This window comes from Genypterus blacodes, unplaced genomic scaffold, assembly GCF_046128005.1.
Source record: "Genypterus blacodes isolate CSIRO-AG114 ecotype Tasmania unplaced genomic scaffold, CSIRO-AGI_Gbla_v1 ptg000017l_1, whole genome shotgun sequence".
In the NCBI taxonomy this organism is placed as follows: domain Eukaryota; kingdom Metazoa; phylum Chordata; class Actinopteri; order Ophidiiformes; family Ophidiidae; genus Genypterus; species Genypterus blacodes.
Genome location: NW_027466831.1, coordinates 3,650,319 through 3,671,575, shown reverse-complemented (window position 1 = coordinate 3,671,575; position 21,257 = coordinate 3,650,319). Strand labels below are relative to the sequence as shown.

The 21,257-nt window shown below is 45.9% G+C and overlaps 1 protein-coding gene across 1 annotated transcript; it reads left to right on the top strand.

Annotated features, from left to right (window-relative positions):
• Window positions 1-1,049: 1,049 nt before the first annotated feature.
• On the top strand, window positions 1,050-19,738 carry snta1 (syntrophin, alpha 1). The gene is made up of 8 exons (XM_076141375.1): window positions 1,050-1,472; window positions 5,916-6,101; window positions 15,707-15,902; window positions 16,116-16,305; window positions 16,438-16,568; window positions 16,937-17,133; window positions 17,882-18,069; window positions 18,361-19,738. The coding sequence occupies exons 1-8, from the start codon at window positions 1,190-1,192 to the stop codon at window positions 18,451-18,453; spliced, it is 1,464 nt and encodes a 487-aa protein (XP_075997490.1). The 5' UTR covers window positions 1,050-1,189; the 3' UTR covers window positions 18,454-19,738.
• The last annotated feature ends 1,519 nt before the right edge of the window (window positions 19,739-21,257 follow it).

Sequence of the window (21,257 nt, the reverse complement as noted above, 5' to 3'; positions counted from 1 at the left end):
ACTCAAGGGAATTGATATTTCCTACATGTAGGGTCCCCAGTTCCCACATTGTAGCATTTTCATTCTTTGTGCAAGGTGTGCTCACTGTTCTGATCTCATGGTTATTTTTTCCTAAGGCAAAACCAGCTCATAATGCTGGAGAACTAAACTAAATTAACTGAAATAATAATGTGTTTAATTGTTATGTCCTGAAATACAGGGTAAAATTAAAGCTTCTTTCATAATATTGGTGCTCATCAGTTTTCGGAACAGTTTTGCTGCAGTGTTAAAGCCTCACATGCCTTTTTTGTGAACATTTTCTGTCAGCAGAGCTTAAAATGCATTCCTTGTATGAGTTGCATCCAGTGGAAACATCTCGGGCTATTGAAGCACTATTGATTTCATTTGCTTTCATGATGTCATCCACATGTATGAATGCAGTTATTGCATGCGTGTTGGGCACATTACAAATGAGGACTGTGATGCGAATCCGGGTTCAGTTCTCTCCTAAAAAAAAATGTAATTACACATGTGTGACACGCACAAAAGTCACCCGCACACAGTTTGTTAATGAGAGGATTCCAGGGGAAACTCTTTGAACTTTGAGTCTGTGTGTCAACACCATTACTAATCGCATCACCCTCAATTAACTTCAGTTCTTCTGGGAGGAGAGAAGGAGAGAAGGAGAGAAGGAGAGAGAGAGAGAGAGAGAGAGAGAGAGAGAGAGAGAGAGAGGAAACAGACATTAATGTTCTTTATAAAGTCTTTATGTCAGTACATATGATAGAAACTTTAACAAATGTATATATATATATATATATATATATATATATATATATATATATATATGATTAGACTATTTTAGTTGTATTATAATACTGTCGTTTATATAATGTTTGTATCAGTAAATAGAATATCTATTAATATAAAAAGTATACAACCAGGCTAAATAAGTTCTTTAATAATGCTCGTGTGCTTTGTGTTACTGCAGCCTGCTGACAAAAAATACGAATATTCCTAAGAACACTGTGGAGTCACACATACACACACTCAGGGAGAGAGAGAGGGTGTGTGAGTGTGTGTGTGTGTGTGTGTGAGCGAGAGAGAGTGTGTGAGTGTGTGTGTGTGTGTGTGTGCCCCCTACTCCCGCCCCCCTATCTCTTTACAGGACTGCCAGCCCGTCTAGAGTTATTCCAGGAATGCATTGAACATGGCTGCCGCGATGAAGGCGCAGAAAACGGGACTGCTGGAACTCCGAGTGACCGTGGACCGCTGGATCCGGGTGTTGGCCACACTGACCGAGGACACCCTGACGGTAAACCCCGGGGAGGGCGCCGAGGAAGCGGTCAAAAGCAGCCCGAGCCCCGCCGGTGCCGTCAACGGAGATCCCCCGAACCTGAGCTCGTCCCCGGTCCCGGAAACCATCACCAACGTGAAACGCACCGTGAGAGTGACCAAGCAAGATGTTGGAGGACTTGGGATTAGTATTAAAGGTAAGACGACTAAAACGGCGCCAAACTATAACTTATTAACTTATAAAGTGAGAGTTATTATCTGTCTGTCAGCGTGAGTTTCACAACGAGACTTTGACTTCACTCTCTGCCCCCAAAAACGGACAAACCCTCGACGAGCGCCGCGCCTCAACTTTAAACTTTAAATAACTACGTGTTTAAGCGAGTTTACCGAGAAAACTTGCTGTAGTTTACAACAAAATAAAGTTTAGTGCTTGTTACGTGTTTGGCAGCAGTGATTATAACTCTGCTTCACCAAAACTGGAAACCATTGCAGCACAGAGTCCAACAGACAGACACCGGAGATGGTAATTACTGTTTGGTATGTTTGGACAATGTGGCTCCATTATTCTTTATCATAAAACAGCTGCAATGCTAAGATAGAAAGGTTTCAGTAACTTAGTGAACGTAAATGACTCTCTATTCTATTCTATTCTATTCTACTCTAATATTGGAAATTTTACCTCTGATTCAGCTTTATCCAGCCATGTCCACACATAATAGTTTACGCTTCATACCAGCTATTACTTAGGTACAATTGGGCTTCAAATGTTTGATTTCTGCCCATATTCATACCTTAACGTGAAGTTTAATACACTGGCACAGCTCCATTGAACATGTGGTGACCTCCTCTCCATGTCTTCCACGTTTACATACCTTCGTCTGCACTGTACAGGCTGATAGGAGAAGGAACGTCTCCCTCTCCTGTTTCCTCGACCTGCAGCAACAGGCTGCGATCTCACTGCACATCTATAAAGGCTGAGTGGTGAGACGCACGTGTAAGGATTCGTACTACTGTAATGTTTCGTACACACACACAGGGATGGTGTAGTTTGAGCCACAATCTTTGTATTGGTGATTGATGAGTATTTCTTTATGTTTCTTGAATCTATGATGGTGTATTGTGATGTCAGCATAGATCAAGACAGCTGGTAACATCGGGTGGTGAGTTCAATGAGTTGATTTGAGTTGGACACTTGTTGACCTGCACCGTTACCATTTTGCAAAGATCGCCATCATGGTGGTGACATAATAATTTGCCTCTACTACCACCAAAGAACAACATAAATGCTCCCTAATGACATACATTTGATGTCCATTTATGATAAAATGATTGGCAATGAGAATCAGACAGCATGCAATTACATCAGAACCATGAGCGGCACCCTGCTGGCTTGACATTGTTGTGACGCTGCTTGTACAAAAGCAGTGATGAGGAGAGGGAGGAAAGAAAGGTGTAGCAGAGCGAAAGGGAAAGTCACAAAGAGGCACAAAGAGCGAGCAGCAGACGAGAAAAAGGGACGGGAAGAGGAAGAAGAAGAAGAAGAGGTAGAGCGAGTACAAGTCAACTAACAAGACAGGAAAAGGTAGAAGAAAAGTGAGAGAGAAGGATTCTACGTGTCAGAGGGAAACAGGGTGAATCACTGTGAGAACACGGCACAAGTTGTGGGCTAGCTGACACCACAATGTGAACAGCTGAGACGAGGAGCCTGCAGCAGGCAGTTGTCATTGGCCAAAGATGAAAGCTATGTGCCTGGGAGTGGAGAACTCCACCGGTGTTAATTTTAGGGAGCCCACCCCAGCGTGCAGGGAAGCATGGAGGCAGACACCCTTTACTCATGCAGGGGCTAAATTTAAGAGGGGGAGACTAGGAATTGAGGCTCTGGGTCTACAGACAGGTCTGCTGGGCACGGTGTTTCAAGAAAAAACTAATATTATTTTTTAAAAGCCTCAAAAGTGTGTGATGCAGTATTCATCAGCATGTGAAGAAGTTTGATGAAGATAAGTGCTGACTGTGCTGAATTATGTGAACACAGCAGAATCCAAACAAACCCCCTGCGGGCACAAAATGACCTCATTAGGTACAAACCACCACCATTCATTTACATGTCGTTCCAAAAGATGACCCAGGGGTGTGTGTAGGGCTGCATACACTCCCATACACATTATGTAGGATTTGTGGTGAAGGTCAGAAACATCCTTGGCACCCGCGAACTCCACCTTATAGATTCAAACACCCTGTATCTATGTGTAACAAGAGGATCATTTTGATTTCCTTACCACGCAAATGTCATCGGCACTATCACTGACACCGTGTCATCATCATCCTCCTCCTCCTCTGGCTCCTTCAAATAAACCAAAATAAACCAGGGTAGCTTTTTCCAGCTTGTCCAACCATTCACTTTAAATAGATCCTTGGATAGAAATGATCAAGTAAAGGGGGATACGAGTGCGGTTGGTAAGAAATCACTCTATTACAGCGAGTTTGGGGCACCAATTTATAAACTGGCATTTTGTAGCGCCTCCATCTCTTTCTCTGCAAGGCAACTGGAGATGCTGTGAGAGCCAATAGTTGTAATTGCTGGGTGTCTGATAACCAGCTTAACCTGCAGAAGATCCAGGAGGTTTGGAGGAAGAGAGCGACACACACACACACACACACACACAGAGCGCACAAGGCTCCACACTCACTTTTTCCACTTTCCCAAAGTTCCGTATGGTGGTTGTTATAAACTGTCATTACCGCAGAGCACATTGACTTGCAGTTCACGTGCGTTCAACCCCCAGACTCTGCTTTTGCGAGTTCCATCTCTTTGTTTGCAGCGGAGTATGTTCTAGCGTAATTATACATCTGGCTGTGTAATAGTTTCCGCATTATAATCAACGTACACATCCCTGTGTACGCTCTGCTCTTACCTCTTACCCTGCTCGAGGTTGCTTCAGGTGAGCGTGTGGCAGATTCAACACACCTTTGTTTTCCACACAATAGTTCCTCACACACGTTCACACTCACATGGCCCCTCATGAATAATTGAATAGTTAAAGTCATCTAAATATTTGCAAGCCCCAGTGGTTCACCTGTTTATGAATTTTAGACTTATTATCTCCAAAAATAGCTGCAAAAAAGTGGCACCTTTGAGCTCTTCTTTTAATAAACAATACATTGGAGCTTGACCATAGCGCAACTGCTCAACAGTAGAAGATGTTCCTGCTTCACTCAGTTGATGTCCTCACTAAGACAGAGATGGCATTTCGTGGAATTAGAGCTGTGATGGTCAAAAGACATAGTAAACTAAATGACTCACACTATTTACCATATGATGTGATGAGGAGAGATACACTATCAGGAATAAAAGAGTCAACAAGTACAGTTAACGGCGTCAACCCGGGTTTTCTAACATTCAAAGGGCATAATCAAGACGCTGTAATGATGGAGCAGCGTGCCGGGCAAACCCTGCCGCTTTATTAAGGGCATCAGGAGGTTCTGGCCTTTAAAGATGGATACACAAATTAAACTTCAAAGAATCACCCAGAGGAGCCAACCTGTAGATGTATTTAAAATTAATCAAATCCTCTTTCAGATAAATTCTCAGTGGCATGGAGACCCTGGGCCATCTGTCAGTAGATATGAATGCTAATAATTCCTATGAAAAATGGAAGCTGGGGGCAAGAGGCAGAAGCATCAGCACGCAGGCGAACGTTCAGAGAAGAAGAAAGGAGACAGAGGAGTGTAATCACTGCTGTGTGTGCTTCAAAAGGTGGATGAAGTTGCGTGAGTGTCGTGTATTTTTTGCGTCATTGTCTCCTTACATGTAGGATTTATATATCCAGCACTGCCGGGTGTTATTCCTCTCTCCTTTCTCCTCTCCGAGATGGAGAAAAGGTTTCACTTCCCTGCCAGGTTTAGTTTAAGAATGGAAAATGTGGACAACATCCTCAAACCTCAGCAACCTCCCTGGGGATTCTCTTTTATACCACCCAGGCTACTCCTGGAACAGGAATACAATGGACCACGCTAAAGGCTGCTCCTCGCCTCTCTGCAAAGCCATGTGGAGTCCTAAAGTTTGGTTTCATCACCAGTGTCTCCTGCTGTAATGCAGTCATGCCTGCTACATGAAGAAATCCAATTAAAAAAAGCTACTGAAGGAGACGTTGCTTCTCAAAGAACTGGCGCACTGGTAAAATAACAAAATGATACCCTCTGTCTTTATTTAAAGTCCTGTTAAAGGGTATATTTATCCCCTGGTGTGTTATTTTTAAAGCTGTGTATAGAGCACACACACTCCTTCACCATCACTGCTTTTTAATCACCATGGTCACATTAGCCCTGCTTCCCCCTTTAGAGGTTTACGAGCTCAGATTAGGCCAGAGGAAGCTGATGTACAGGCATTTGTTATGTAAAAAGAGAACTTATACTGTATGTGGCGCATGCATTAGCACATGCAGGCACCGGCATGAAGTATGCAGCCGGCTTTAGTAGAGAACTTAACTCCTATCTGCTGCGGAGAAGGAGCTGGACAGGAGCCAATGGGCTGAAGGCGACACTGAGCGAAGTGTGAACGTGTGTAGTAATGGAATAGAAGAAGCAGCTTCTTCGTCTCTATTCGCTGTCAGTAACGTTACCGTTGCCTTCTTGTCGCGCAGGCGGGAGGGAGAACAAGATGCCCATCCTCATCTCCAAGATCTTCAAGGGCCTGGCCGCCGACCAGACGGAGGCGCTGTACGTCGGCGACGCCATCCTGTCCGTCAACGGCTACGACCTGCGTGAGGCCACGCACGACGAGGCGGTGCAAGCGCTGAAGAAGACGGGCAAGGAGGTCATCCTGGAAGGTAAGAGGACAGAGACACACACTCACACACTCTGTATGTTTGTTATGCACCTGGGTAGGTCTGCTTTCATCTTCTTTGTTTTCCTCAAGGGTGATATATGATGAGCACAGGGTGAAGTGCAGTCAGCAGGTGTTCCTTGCTCTCTCATCTCTGCCTTTTGTGTGCTTGTGCGTACCCGTGTGTGTGTTTCTGCGTGTTTGTCTAAAAGCATCAATCAATCCCAGCAGGAGTTCAGCTGTGATGCAATGAGATTTTGAGCCGCGAGGACGACGAGGGGATTAAAAGCAAATTGTCGTCTTGCCAACCGGTTGCATCATGAAAATTGAGCTTCTCCAAACAGAAATACTTGTTGAGCTGCGAACGGTAAAGAAGGAAGGCCGAGTCCTTGGGATCTCCACACCCTCGCTGCGGTTTCTCTTTTCCTTATTGATCCACAAATGATCTGTGTGTCAAAGCACCAAAGTCCATGTTAGAGAGAGAGAGAGAGAGAGAGAGAGAGAGAGAGAGAGAACACACTCATAGGGTCAAACTACAGGCTGCTCACTGACATTTTCCCCGAGCTGGAGACTCTTACCTACAGTCAGTCAGCGGGCGATTCTTTACCAGCCTCACCAGCAGCTCAGCCCCCAGACAGCTCAACCAGCGGCGCACTGTGATCCGTCATGTCAGAGTGACGGCCTCCGCCTCCCTCTCGAGGAAACCGATAGAGGAGTGAACAGACGGAGGAAGCTTGAAGGCTCGCCGCGGGGGGGGGGAAGGTTTGAGTGAGTGTGTGAGAGTTTTTTCCGATATCTCAGAAGCGTGTGACAGCGTGTGTGCAGTGAGAAAGTTCAGTTGTTTCCATACAGGAGGAGGAACGACCGGAAGCTGGACCGTCAAGTGTGTTTTCAGCTCTTTTTGATTCCTTTTGGATGTCAAGTGAAAATTATTTTGAAGAAGAAGAGACATCTGCTCACGTATATTAGCGCAGTGTGCCGTTACCGCAGCAACACACGTGATGAAGTCATGTCGAGCTGCGCCTCAGACCCCCCAACTCAACCTAATTAATTAATGATTTTTGTTCCGCAGAGATTTCAATCAGTGCTTTTGTAGCAGTTGCAGTATTGATCAGGTGGAATTTCATTGCGGCTGATTAAGAAAATATATATATATAACCTTTAATAAATGATGTTGTATTAATATCCCAGAGGGGCGCGCCAGGGGCCGACATCACAAGGCGAGGCCCAGTCCTAGGTGTGAGCGTGTGTGTGTCTGTGTGTGTGTGTGTGTGTGTGTGTGTGTGTGTGTGTGTGTATTACCTCCACAACAAACCCCTGAAGCTTTCCACCGTTAATCAGTCTTCCTGGACAAAGAAACACGAGTATTACTGCAATTTGAGGCGAAAATGTGATTAAGCTATACGTATACATGCACGGAATCAATACGATACGATGGCCTGTTCTCTGAGTGTGCGGGAGGTTTGGCATAGTCGTAGCGAGAGTCCTTCCATTGAGGGAACGCAGGAGGATGCACCCGTTAAGACGTTTACGTGCCGGAATTATTCTTATAATCCAGGTTTGTTAGAGTCGCCTTAATTGCAGCGTAATCGTAATGAGGAGGTGTGTGTGTGTGTTTTACAGAGAGTGTGCCTCCCTCTGTGTTACTGAGAGTAATCAATGTGTGTGTGTGTGTGAGGGAAGAACAGTAAACACCTGAGAGGGTTGGGATAAATATAACAGGCCAGATGAAACCATAAAACCCCAGCTGCCTTCATTTCCTCTGAGCGACATTTACAGCCAGACCGCGCGTTCGTGTGTGTGAGTGTGTGTGCGTCGGCAGGCAGGCGGGGAGGATGGAGAGGTGCGAGGGGTCAGCGCGGCGTTTTCCCAGCACTGCCCACATCTTATTATCACACCTGGATGCACACTTATAATGGAGTCAGGGGCTGATATACGGGGTCGCCATCACCGCAAAAGTGGAGCTTTGGCAAATAATTTGTTATTTCGGGGTTGTGTGAGTCGGGGGGTGGAGATTGGAAAATTTCGGGAGGATGAGAAAGATAGTGTGGGACGGTTTTAATTTGTATTCTACTCTCAGTGGAAAACAGAATCTATCATCCTGACCCGCCTGCTAACGGGCCGGCTTAGACACAGTATGGGCTACTATAGCATGAAGAAACCATGGGACTGACAAAGTGTGTGAGGCTGAATGGTAAAGCTGTTCCCTGGGCAACCGAGGCCTGACAGGAACACACACGCACAAACACAGAAAGAGAGAGAGAGAGAGAGAGAGAGAGAGAGAGAGAGAGAGGGACACACACAAACTAACAGAGCAAATATGCAACCGAATGCACACTCGCATGAACTCACATTTGGGCGTGTGTGTGTGGCTGTGGAAGGACAGATCAAGTCTTTGTTTGTTGTGTAGAAAGGGCAGGTGTATGTCAATATGCATATTGTGTGTGTGTGCTGGTTCTCTGTGTATCCTAGGATTAAGAGTGCCGGTACGCCGCGTGCACCGGGAAAGAATGTGACTGAGTCTCGTGGTGACAGCGACTAACAAAGAAAAGGTTGCGATTTGGCCGCAGAACAACTCAGTAATCACACGGCGAGCTAACGTGCTCTCCTACCGCCGCCCCTTCCACTCTTAATCAGAGAAAGCGTCCAGCTAACGGGCCGCACATGACACAGACGCACGCTCAGGCAATTTCAGACTCATTTGTCCTCCAGTTTATGAAATGCAGATTTGCTCGCAGACATTATGTTCCATTATGTTCAAACACCATCGGATCACATAGCTCAAGAACTTGGACACGTTACGATTTAATCAGTTTTGACGTACTAAAAGCCGTTAGAAAGATTTGCTTCTGCTGTTCTGGCCCGACTGAAGGTTTGACCCGTGTTCCTACGTGTTTACATCCATTTTCTTAACTCATCCACTTAACATCAGAGCTGAATTTCTAAAGGAACTCCTAGGATATCACGTTTGAAAGAGAGAGAGTCTAGGTTGTTTTTCTATGCCCTGTGTCCTTTTCCGGAAGGTTGTGGCATTCAGTGTCACACACACACACACAAACACACACACAGGAATTAGGTTGGCTTAGTTTGCAGGAGCCGCACGGTTGCAGACTTTCTGTTGTCTAGGAGTGGCTTCAGTCAGTCAGGGGAAGTTATGTCACTCGACCAAATTGGAGCAAAACAAAGAGGTGAATGCCATGTAAGGGATTCCTGTGTGCTCTCTGAAGATCCTGACCTAATGAAGGTATTCTCTGAGCTGTTCATACGAGGACAAATACCTGTAAGGGACAAGCGTTTAGAGTCTAGAGTGCTTCAAGGACACAAGTGGAGAGAGGCAGAAGCATTCTTTACAGCGTCTTCAAGCCAGGCTTAGTCAGAGAATAACGCCCGCCCTGTCCTCCTGGACGAACTCAATCCAATCCGTGATTAACGGAATGTACCGTCACGACTTTGGGCCGTAGCGTTTATAAAGCTTCTCCTTCAGACACACTGCCAAACTCCGGCCAAGCCTGCCTCCCACTTTTCATTCCCCCCCTGTCAGCCTCTAAAGTTCATTCTGCATTCTTAGTGCCGGAGCCTGTAACTGAAGCAGCACGCAGGACTCTGGAGAGGTTTTCACCTAGGACTTTGGGCATCGTGGGCGTAGAGGCGGAGCTTGTGAGGGGGATATACGCAGAGGAGGCTCGCTCCTATAAGAGCACGCATCAATTACACGCTCCAGTAAATCAATTTGCAGCTGCGCAATCTCGGTCTGTCACTTGGAACTGACACACACACACTCACACACACACACACACACACACACACACACACACACACACACACACACACACACACACACACACACACACACACACACAATGTGAGGTGCCAGGTGTAACGCTGAATATTGTTTACGAAATGAGTTCTATGCCACAAAATGGATATTTTCATGAACAAAGCCAAGTAATACCGTGACACACACACACACACACACACACACAGTAACACACATGAGCCCCTGGGAGTTTTTCGTTTTGGAGGAAAGTGAGATTTTCTTCATTTACAATTTCTTTCTGCTAATTTGCAGCTGTGTGTCCTTTGGCCGACCCCTGAGCGTTGTTGTTGTTGTTGTCGTCGTGGTTGCTGTTTCAGTGTGTTCTAATCTTCCCTTGTGGTGGGCGGCAGCACTGCGGTCCAGCGGTTCGAGTGTCCCTCCCCGCTAATCTGCAAGTCTGCTCAGTCTGTCTCAAAGAGTCTTTATCTCAAACTCTGTCGCCTCCTCAGCCACCGTCTCTTGTGTGTGGTCGTGTTTGGAAAATTCCATCCCCTCCTCCTCCTCCTGGTCTTCAAATATGTCTGACTGTTCATCACACGGACCCAAACACGGCTGATGTGGATGTCGCAACTGTGTTTGCAGGATGGATCCAGGTGTGTTTGGTTTGTAGCGTTGCTCTTTCTATGTCCAAACTGCCTGCTCTTGTGTGTAGTGTTGCCAAAGCCGTGTGTGTGTGTGTTTGTGTGTGTGCTTGATCACCTCATTAAAACGCTCTCGTGACAGCGTAATTATCACTTTGAAAATAAACCTTTCCCCCGTAGCCCAACTCCATCCCACACTTCTCCTGCTTCCTCCTGCACTTTCTGCTCCACACTTCCGTCCTTTCCCTTTTCTTCTCCCCCTCTGTTCTACTCAGATAGTCTGGATGTAAGATTAATTCTTCTCCGCTGACTTATTTTAAGCGTGAACAGATAAGGAGGGAAGAGAGACAGAAAGATCAGACTCTCAGGGCAGTGATCCAGCTATAGGGAGGGCTTTGTCCAGTTCTGGTAGCTTGTTGTTGAGTTATACTTTTACTATTACTTCATGCAGAGATCAAACTTTTCCACGTCTCTCCCCCGTATACGTCCCTGCTGTGTAACCTCTGACCCTGCGGACACAAAGCCGGGTTCCCTCTCCTTCAGACTCTCTGGCCCGTGAGGACATCACGCTCAGACTCAGCATGGAGCGGATTAACCCACCAAAATAACATGGCTTTATTAAATCACACCGCGCCTGGGTTGCGCTCTGTTGCCGTGGCGTCACGTTTGCCGAACAGGCCCCTCCTCCCCCTTCTCTGAACCCCGCCGCCCTGATCAGAGGGCCCCAGCTAAAGTGTGGGTTCAGTCACTGTGCCGCTCTTTGGCTTCCGTACTTGCACGGCGAGGGCTCAACAATACATCCATTCTGGGTTACGCAGTGTAACTTCTTCCCAGTGACCTTCAAACCTTACTCCCCTTCACAGCTGACAGCTACTTCAAATGGAGAAGCAGCAGTTTATATCAGTTCATATCATTTTAAATCTCATCAACCACGGCCTCAATTCAGCTAAAAACTAAATTTAGATTGTAATTTTGACAAGTTTTGATTTATCGTTATTATAGATGGAGGTTCTTGCGTTTCCGGCCTTTGCTGAATTTGCATAATTAACCCTTCTGAAGCTCTATTATCAAATCTTTGCTCTGACAGTTTTATTGGTATTACCTCCCCTCTCCCTCTCCCCCTCTGCCTCCTCTGCCTCCTCTCTCTCTCTCTCTCTCTCTCATATTCATCCTCACACCCTTACACACCCATGGCATCGATCCAGGATTGTAATGAGATGGACTCTGGGAACGACGGACTCCTAATTTAAATCGCTCGCGAAACAGGGAAAGACTTCACGGGACGAGCCCCGCTGCCAGGAAGACACACACACACACACACACAAGCACACACACACATATTCAATGATAGGTTAGGTAACCTTCACTCCGTGTGTGTGTGTGAGAGCAGAAGGAGAGGCCTGCTGGTGTCTTTACTGTACTTTCTGGAAGTGAAATTCCCTTTTTACACACTCTAGTTCTCTTTTCTTTTCCCGCACAATCGTATTCATAGCTAACATATTTAATAAGGGGGAATTGAGCAATAATGGATTTTTCTCTTTACCTTGGTTGACCTCCGAGTGAAGCCGGCTTGTGTTCCTTGTTTGGCACGATTGTTTATGACGCTGTTTTGGCCCAAGACATTTTTCCTGGGTTGCTGGTGTGACGCTGGGGCATTCTTGGCCTGACATGTTTTACAGAGCCAACAGCATGTTTCTGAGGTCACTGACTGGCCTGTGAAATTCCTGCTGCTCCCACGGCAACCGGTCACGGGGGGGCGGGGGGCGGGGGGGTGACTTTAGAGTGTTGTTTTGTCTTTAATCAGGCAATGCCACTTTTTGACACTAAACATAGTTAATGACTGCAATCCACATGGCCATGCTGTTTTTATATGAGGCCCTGAGTGCCTGAAGATTGCGAGAGTGGCACTCTGGGAAACCTTAACTCTCTCTGCATGTGTGTTTGTGTGTGTGTGTGCTTTAGTGCAGTGCTGCTGCATAAGAATGTGAAGTAATCTAAGGTGCCTCTGGATGAAATCATACGCTTTGTAACTTTAACTGTGCAGAGTTTATGGATATTAGAGCGAGTGAGGTCAGAACTGCTGTGTCACTTCATCTACCTGAGGGCCCACTGCTGCCCTTCCATTTAAGTCACTGCTGAGTCTTTCCTGGTCAGTGTCGCAGAATAGCATCCATTAAACACACACACACGCACACACACACGCGCGCACACGGGTGCTGAATGTTGAATTTTGTCAGATTTGTTTTTCTCTGCACTGTCTTTTGTCCTGAGTCATTCTGGGCGAAAATGGTTCATAAATTAGAGTTTATGGCCCAGAATGGCTCCTAGTTGATTGCAAGAGGTACGATGCACTGTAGAGTCCAAGTTGTGCTTTTGCAACATGGCGTCATGTCCCGGATACCAGACTGGAGAAGCTTTACAAATCACAGTTAAGTGAATTGTATCAAAACTGAGCTGGCTGGAAATGTCCAGGCAGGATTTGTGAGCTTAGTGGTGGAATCTGCAGCAGAGGCAAAGAAACTCTCCCTCTCTCTCCCTCTCTCTCTCCCTCTCTCCCTCTCTCCCTCACACACACACACAGTACAAAAGTAGTTTCACTGGCTGCCAGATAAGCTAAAGTAATAACAGTGCCATCTCAGCTAATTTTAGCTCTGTATTGAATGTGCCGCCACTGGTATTCATGGCAACATTTCTGGCTGAATTGAGCTTAGCTGTATGTTCCGTCTCTGTGGATTGCCTTACTCATCCTTTCTGCTTCTCCTTCTTGTCCCCGGCCTTCATTTTCTTCCCCTTTCTCTCTCTCTTGCTTCTCTCTGTTCCTTTTCATTTACTTCTCCGTGTGAAAGCTGTCTCTGTTGTGTCCGTATGACAGTTCTAATCTAATCTAAAGGGGTTTGAACACTTGTCACAGTTTGTACCATAGAGAATTGACTAATCGATTAAAAATGCATGGAATCGATTATTCAGCATTACTAACCCACACTAATGTGCCATAAAGTTTGCTTGCCAGACATTAAACAACAAAGAAGAATAGGATGAAGGTCAAGGGTCTCGCTCCGAACATCACAGCTCACACTTTCTTTATCGTAATTGATCATTTTAACTCATCCTTATCAAATTGGCCAAATTATAATGATTTATTATTGACAGTAGTATTGAAACATCTCCCTCTCATCTCTCTTACAGTAAGAAACAGACTCTGATGGACACACATATTCTCAGAGTATACACATACAGTATACACGTACATATAGCGATTATTTGGTTAAGATTCAAATAATTAGTTCAGTAATCGAGGGACGACCCGAGCACGCACACAGCTGTGATTCCTCCTTCTCACCCTCAAGCTGCACCAAGGGGAAACTGTGAAGCTGTGGTGCAGTGGTTGAATGAATCACGATGACTTCACTGCCTCGCACTCCCTTGCCGCCACTGTGCCACCGACCACAAGAGGGGTTTCCTGAAACATTCCTCATGGCTAATCCGGGACAGTTGCAGGAGTTCTTTCTGCGGTGCTCTCCACTTCTCCACAGGCAGCAATGTAGGAGAGGAGATTTCCATTCCCAGACCTGCGGCCCCCCCGGCTGCCATATTAAGATTGACCACATCAATTTAAAATGGCCTGGGTCCAGCAACAAGGGAGCAGTTGGCCACCCCGCGGTGCACACATCAATTGGTTGGCACGCAAACAAATGGACAGAAGCTCATTTGCATAAAACACTATGTATGCAGGCTGACAGCTACTACAGCGATGTAGCTGGTACAGTAGGCCTGTAGTCCTGCAGTCCTGTAGTCCTGTAGTTCTGTAGTCCTGTAGTCCTGTAGTCCTGTAGTCCTGTAGTTCTGTAGTCCTGTAGTCCTGTAGTCCTGTAGTCCTGTAGTCCTGTAGTTCTGTAGTCCTGTAGTCCTGTAGTCCTGTAGTCCTGTAGTTCTGTAGTTCTGTAGTTCTGTAGTCCTGTAGTTCTGTAGTCCTGTAGTCCTGCTTACGGGTCAGATCCTAGTCTGCACACACCCAATCCTTTTAGTTTTGTCCGCAGACACATTTTTAGGGATTATTATTCACACTCTTGTCGGCTAATGTGTCAGGATATATCATTTAACTGGATTTCATTGGTTTTGATGGTTATAACCTTTGTAACACTGGAATATTTATCAGTCAATGTATCATTTATCAGGAAGTCTGTAAATGTATCACGAGTGTGCGTGTGTACGTGTGTGTATGACTCATTTAAGAAATTGTTAAAACTGGACATTATAATCAAAGCAGTCACTAGAGGGCGTTGTTTCACACATTTTTCACCCACATGTCAAACCACACAGCAGTCAGTTCCTGTTTGATCAAGCTTGTGTGAATATTTGAGTTTGTGTGTGTGTGTGTGTGTGTGTGTGTGTGTGTGTGTGTGTGTGTGTGTGTTTGATCTCTCAATAGTTAGTGGATACAAGAAGCTTGAGTGGCAACAAATGTTGAGCTCTCATATTTAGGAATGAGGCGGAGATCTTTTTATTTTTAGGAATTCAGGTCATTCCCATGTCCTTGGCAACGTTGTGTGAGCAGATGGATTTTGTGTAATCAGCCGGATAAGAGAATTGAAGGAATAAACTTCTACTTTTGCCGGTGCACCATTTGTAGTCCTCCCCCCGTCCCCCCCGTCCCCTCGCTCCCTCCCGTCCGTCCTGCACCGTGACTTGCCGGTGCCTCACACTTCCCCAGTGAAACCAGAGCTCTGCCTTCAGCCCTCTGCCTCATGCCTTGCCATGTCCTTTGGGCTATTTTTACCCCCGCGGTGACCAGTCGTGCCAGACCCATACCACAGCCTCCTGTAGTGGGGCTGAGGCCATGTGTGTGTCTGCGTATGTGTTTGTGTGTGTAGGGGAAAAGGGTGACATGGGGAAATATTAGCAAAATTTGGATTTCTGTATTGTAGGGAAACCAAACAAGAACAATTTCTTGAGGGCTTTGCCTGATCATGGTGAATGTATTGTTTCTCCAGGTGCTTTTCTGCTGTGTCAGGATGTAGTGGAGTTGTAAGGATCGTCAATGACAACCAGGAGTTTAGCGATCATCCATCTCCGACTCCTCTCAGATTCAGTCCCTCTTAGCTAGAGGCTTCATATTCATTCATTCTTTGGTAATTTATTCTCTCTTCTATTTTATCTCATTCTGTGCCCCCCCTCCCTCTCTCTCTCTCTGTCTCGCTCGCTCCCGCTCAGTGAAGTACATCAAGGAGATGTCGGCCTTCTTTAAAAGCGTGGGGTCCCCGGGGGCCACTCCTCCCTGGGAGTCCCCCCCCTCAACACCTCAAAGAGGAGCTGAGCTTTCCCTCGGCGACGTGAAGGAGCCCCGCACCATCCCGCTCAAGATGTGCCAGGTATCACGGAGACAGTGCCCCCCGGACACAGAAAACAGGTACTGCATACTGAAAACTGAAAGAAAATGGCACAGATAGAATATTTAAAACCCCTCATTCACATATTCTCTTTGTTAACTGTCTGTTATCACCTCTTCACCTCAAGCTGTTCTTCTTCTACCATTTATCTATTACCTCTCTAACTCCTCTCCTCTCCCCTCCTCTCTTCTCCTCTCCTCTCCTCTCCTCCCCTCTCTCCCGTCCTTTGGCAGGTATTTCGAGGTGATTTCATCCAGCAGAAAGAACTCAGTGTTCCTGCGAGCGAAGGACCCCGCCATGGCCCAGTCTTGGTATAACGCCATCCAAGCTGGAGTCATCAACCTCGCACCACGGGTGAAGGAGGAGATGAAGTGCATGCAGCCTGGCATGGAGGTCAAACACCTGGGCTGGATTATAGAGCAGGTATGCATGGGTCACACCGATACGAAAGGATACAATTACATGCACTTAAAGGTAAAGAGTGCAGATGCAGAGAGTTTGAGTGACTTCTAAATGTGCACGTGTGTGTGTGTGTGCGTGTGTGTGTTTGTGCAGGTTGCTCAGGGACCAGAGAGGCCAGTCCTGGCTGTGCTGACTGATAAAGACCTGCTGCTGTATCAATCCCTGCCCGAAAGCAAAGACAGCCTGAGCACGCCCACTAAGAGTCACCCGCTCATTACTACAAGGTTCACACACACACACACACACACACACACACACAGTTTTGAATCAATAGCTCTTTCTATGTTGTTTTTGGCCCGGTAGAAGAACAGGCGCTCACTCTTTCCATAAGTGGAAGCAACATTATTTTTTCATTTGGAAATTATTAGTTGGTTCAGAAGCTATGAGTCATGTGTTTTTCTTTCCTTCCCTGCGCTCCGTGTCTCACTCACTGCTTTCACCTTTCCAGCTTTCTCTCCATTTCTACAATGCTTTCTATCTGTTACACACGCACACACACCTTTATTGGTTTTCTTGGTGTCCATCCTTCACCTTTTTCATCATTCCATTCTCCCCCAACCCCCTCCTCCTCCTCCTCCTCCTCCTCTTTCAGACTGGTCCACTCCGGCCCAGGGAAAACCTCTCCCCTCCTGGACTCTGAGCTCTCCTTTGGCCTGCGCTCGGGAACCAAGCAAGGTGTGGAGACTCAGGTGTTCCGGGTGGATTCCGCCAAGGACCTGTCCACGTGGACTCACCTGCTGGTGGAAGGCTGCCACAACGCCGCCGAGCTCATCAAGGAGGTCACCACGGGTACAGATTCAGCCTTTGTGAAACACTCCCACGACTTTCCTCTGATGCCTGCTGCATCGCTCCTCCACCTACGAGGAGACGATTCTAATTCTGTTCTTAACATTCAGGCAGCACAAACAAATGGCTGCAAGTCAAGATTCATAGTGCTGACAGTTGCAGCGAGAACAAGTACCAAACTGATCAGAGATGAAATTAGGAACACATTTCACTGCTATGTCTAAGCAAACATGCAAACCTTTACCAGCGTGCAAAAATAATGAGTCAAACTGTCAGAATGTTATGGACCAAATCATTGGTTGTCCCAGTTTTTGTTCTTCAAATACATCTTATTGAAGTGAGCTTATAAATGCAAAAACTAAATGTTCAAACCTGCAACCAGACGAACCTCTTTGCATTTCTGTCCCTGTCATACAGATACATTTAGTCCCCACGTAACTTAGCAACATTGCCCCCTAATGGTAGCATGTGGTGCTGCAATGATTTTCTGCAAGTGGAGGAGCTGCGAAAATCAAGTATTAGTTAGTAAAGAATGAGATTGTGTGAACCTTTAGACACATCCTCATCACATCAACAATAACCTGAGCTATCACATTCACACCATGCTGCCAAAGAAACACTCTGGCTGTGTAACACTGAGCTCCTAACACAATGACACAAAAGAGACGTAACCCTAATCCAGATCCATTTGTTTGGCAACTCCATCTTGGCACTGTCTAAGCCTCTGTGATGCTTTTCTCTACCCTTGCAGCCTGCAGTTGGAACGGTAAGGAGTGCACCCTGGGAGTGCACATCGACGAGGGCTTCACGCTATTCACAGACGAGATGGGCGTCAGGAAAAGCATCCTGCTCCAGCAGCCCTTTGAGCGTCTAAGAATGTCCTCTGACGATGGAGTACGCATGATGTTCCTCGACTTTGGAGGCCCAGAGGCGGAGATTGTAAGTTTGTTATAGCGATGGTGATTTAATATACGTATATCAACCAACACCTAATGGTTAGTTTGATTGCACAGCTCTTAAAAAAAAGCAAACACCCGTGGCTCTAGAAAATTCTTCCACACCTCCACACCTACAGAGAATTCCACACTGGACTGTCACAAGATCTATTTTTCACACACACTCAGCCAAACACAGAAATGTCAAGATTTACACTTCATGAATGGTTGCCATTCTTCTATTTCTGATTTACACAACGCTCTCTCTCTCTCTCTCTCTCTCATTTTCTCACAGCAACTGGACCTCCATTGTTGCCCGAAGACCATGGTCTTCATCATCCACTCTTTTCTGTCCGCCAAGGTCAAGCGGCTCGGCCTCCTCGCGTGATGACGGCGACTCGTCCCCAGAGCGCCAACAGCAGGAGTTTTTACTAGAACCACACGGCCCAGGAGAGACACCGGAGGACCGAGGCCGCGACAAGATGCCGACTCGTCCCTTCTTCACAGTCTCTGTATGACTGTAGAAACCATGATCTGTGCCGAGGCGCCTCCTGGTTTCTCTGGAGGAACACGCTGCGATAATGACGGACCTTTGTTGAACTTGTAGTTGTAGGGTTAAGGGAGGTTTACAGGGGGGCGTAAGCCGGCGGTCACATAAGGGATTTGACGTAGTGTCAAAACTGTCATGGTAGGTCACAACGCTTTATGATTACAGCCCCGTAACTTAATGTGTGTAAGCTTCAGATCCCCGCCCAGTGGCTGTTTTTGTCCCATTGTTTGGTTCCGTTGTGTTTCATGACTCGTGGCAGGCCTTTGTCATGAGTGTCCTTTCATCTTTCAATCTTTTCTTTATGTGTTCCGAGCAGGCGTAACAAAAGGGTTTTTATTTTCTTTCTCACAAATGTTCTGATTGATGTTGGACAAACATTTGTTACTAAGGCAGCTTTCAGTGGAGTGACAAAATGACACGCACCAATCACTACATGAGTAATGGTCTGTGCTGCACAATGTACCGCAGACCGTTTGGTGTTTTATTCGGCTGTTCCCCGTCTGCTTTCACCCTCAGCGGTCACATAAGAAGCTTCATCCTTTTGGTTTCACATAACCTCCAAAAATACACATTTAATCCGAATTCAATGCAGCATCAACAGATTTTCATTCTTCTGTCGCTTCTTCATTGTACTTCGATCTATGACCTAACAAAGTAAAACAGACTAAAAGTTTATTATAAATGTTTTCAATTGTGTTTTACCTTAACCACAGAATTAGAGAAGAATGTTTTCTAACAAATGAACGAGACCTACGTTGGCCTCGGGCGTACAGTAGAGCCCTTATAATAATTTAGTGAGAGATATCCACTGAGATCACTACTGATCCTGCTAAGCTGTTTCTACGCCACAGTTTCAATAAAATAAGCTCTTTAATGAATTACTTTATGGTTTTTGTCTGTAGTTCATTGGCTCTATGTTAAATATGTCACTTTTAACGCCACAAAACGTTGTTGAGTCGTTCATGTAACTAAAGCGAGGCCTTCTCTTTGTCCAACTTTAAACAGACTTATATTAATATATATTTCGAACATAAAACTTGTTTGCTTTCAAGAATAAAATGTATTGTATATTCTTATTTAAACAAAGGTGTGCCTTGCAGGGTTGTTTGTATATAAACATGTAATAAACTTTGTTAACTTTTATTGTTATACTTTAATGTGTGTTTGTTATTGTGGTATTGTCACTGTAGTTTGTTTCACTGATGTCCTACAGTAAGTTTGACTCCCAACGATCTACAACCAGACCTGAAACTCTGAAACCAACACAGACCGTTTCCTTCTTCAAATTCATCGCATAAATTTAATAGTGAAATGAGTAGGTGAGGTTTGTGAACGTGTCTAAGGAAGAAAAACCTATATTATGTGGTTATATTACATGAAAAAAGAACCTAACAATAGAAAACCTAACATTTGTTAGCTAACATTAGCTAGGAAACCTAAGCTAAGCTACCTAGCCACATACAGGGACAGGGAATGATTAGCTGCTAGGTGGTTGTTTATGTTTTCATGTTTTTTCCATAAAAAACGTGTTCTTATCAGTCAATTCATGTTCATACAGATTTTACTTTGAAGAAATGAACATGAACACAAAAATAGTGCAATCTGGGCCAGCAGGGGATCCAGTGAGCGTTACTAAAAGAGGCCTAAAGGCGAATGGTTCCCTCTTAAACAGATGCATCAAACTTAAAAATGCATGTAAAGTGCCCGGAGTTAGCGTTTGTTGTGATTTGGCGCTATATGAATAAAGTTGAGTTGAGTTGTTGAGTGAGTGTAAACGTTTAGCATCACATCCCGCTGTCTCGTGACTATCTGTTTCACACACCGAGCCGCTCCAGACAGCAGCTCCAGCCCCATGCTGCCCTTATTTAACAGGCCCAGCTGGTGGTCTGACAGCTTTGTTAAGTCCAGACAGAGCTCCTGAATGGATGCAGCGAAGATGATGATGGTGATGAGATGCTTATGTCGGCGGGGTGCACGACGGCGGCGTTTAAAGCCTGCTGTCCACATTGCGCAAGGAGAGAGTCTGTTATCAGCAAGGCGCAGATGCTGCTTGTTACAGTATAAAATGTGTGCGAGTGTGTGTGCGCGCGTGTGAAATGTTTTATACACTGCGTTTGTGTGTGTGTGTGTGCGTTTTTGTGTGCGTGTGTGAATGTGAATGTGAATGTGTGTGAATGTGTGTGTGTGTGTGTGTGTGTGTGTGTGTGTGTGTGTGTGTGTGTGTGCATGCTGAACAACAAATGGAGAAAGTGCCCGGAATGGAAAGCTGGGAAATGGATATCAGACTGTCAAATCAGAGAGGAGCGTTCCCATTTGTTCAAGTCGTCTTTCTCCCTCTCACTTTGCCTCTCCGTCTTCTTCATCCTCCCCTTCACCTCTCCATAGCCCTTGTTGAGATGTTTCCATGGTAACAGCAGGGAGCGCACAGATTGGTCCATGTCCATCCTCCCCCCACAAAAAAAAAAAACTGTGGTGTTGCCGCCGAAATTGCCAATCAGCCACTCCAGTCCGCTGGAGGAGAGGGAGGCGATTGTATGAATATATTTTGATTAACAGAAATGGAAGGGCACTTAGGCAGGAGGGGCAGAGGAGGGGAAGAGGAGGGGAAGAGTCACAAAACCAACGCCATGTTAGTGAGGGAA

Coding starts and splice junctions, on each gene's coding strand:
- snta1 (XM_076141375.1), top strand. CDS start 1,190: ATGGCTGCCGCGATGAAGGCGCAGAAAACGGGACTGCTGGAACTCCGA. Junction 1,473..5,915: donor ACTTGGGATTAGTATTAAAG/GTAAGACGACTA, acceptor CTTGTCGCGCAG/GCGGGAGGGAGAACAAGATG. Junction 16,569..16,936: donor CACCCGCTCATTACTACAAG/GTTCACACACAC, acceptor CTCCTCTTTCAG/ACTGGTCCACTCCGGCCCAG.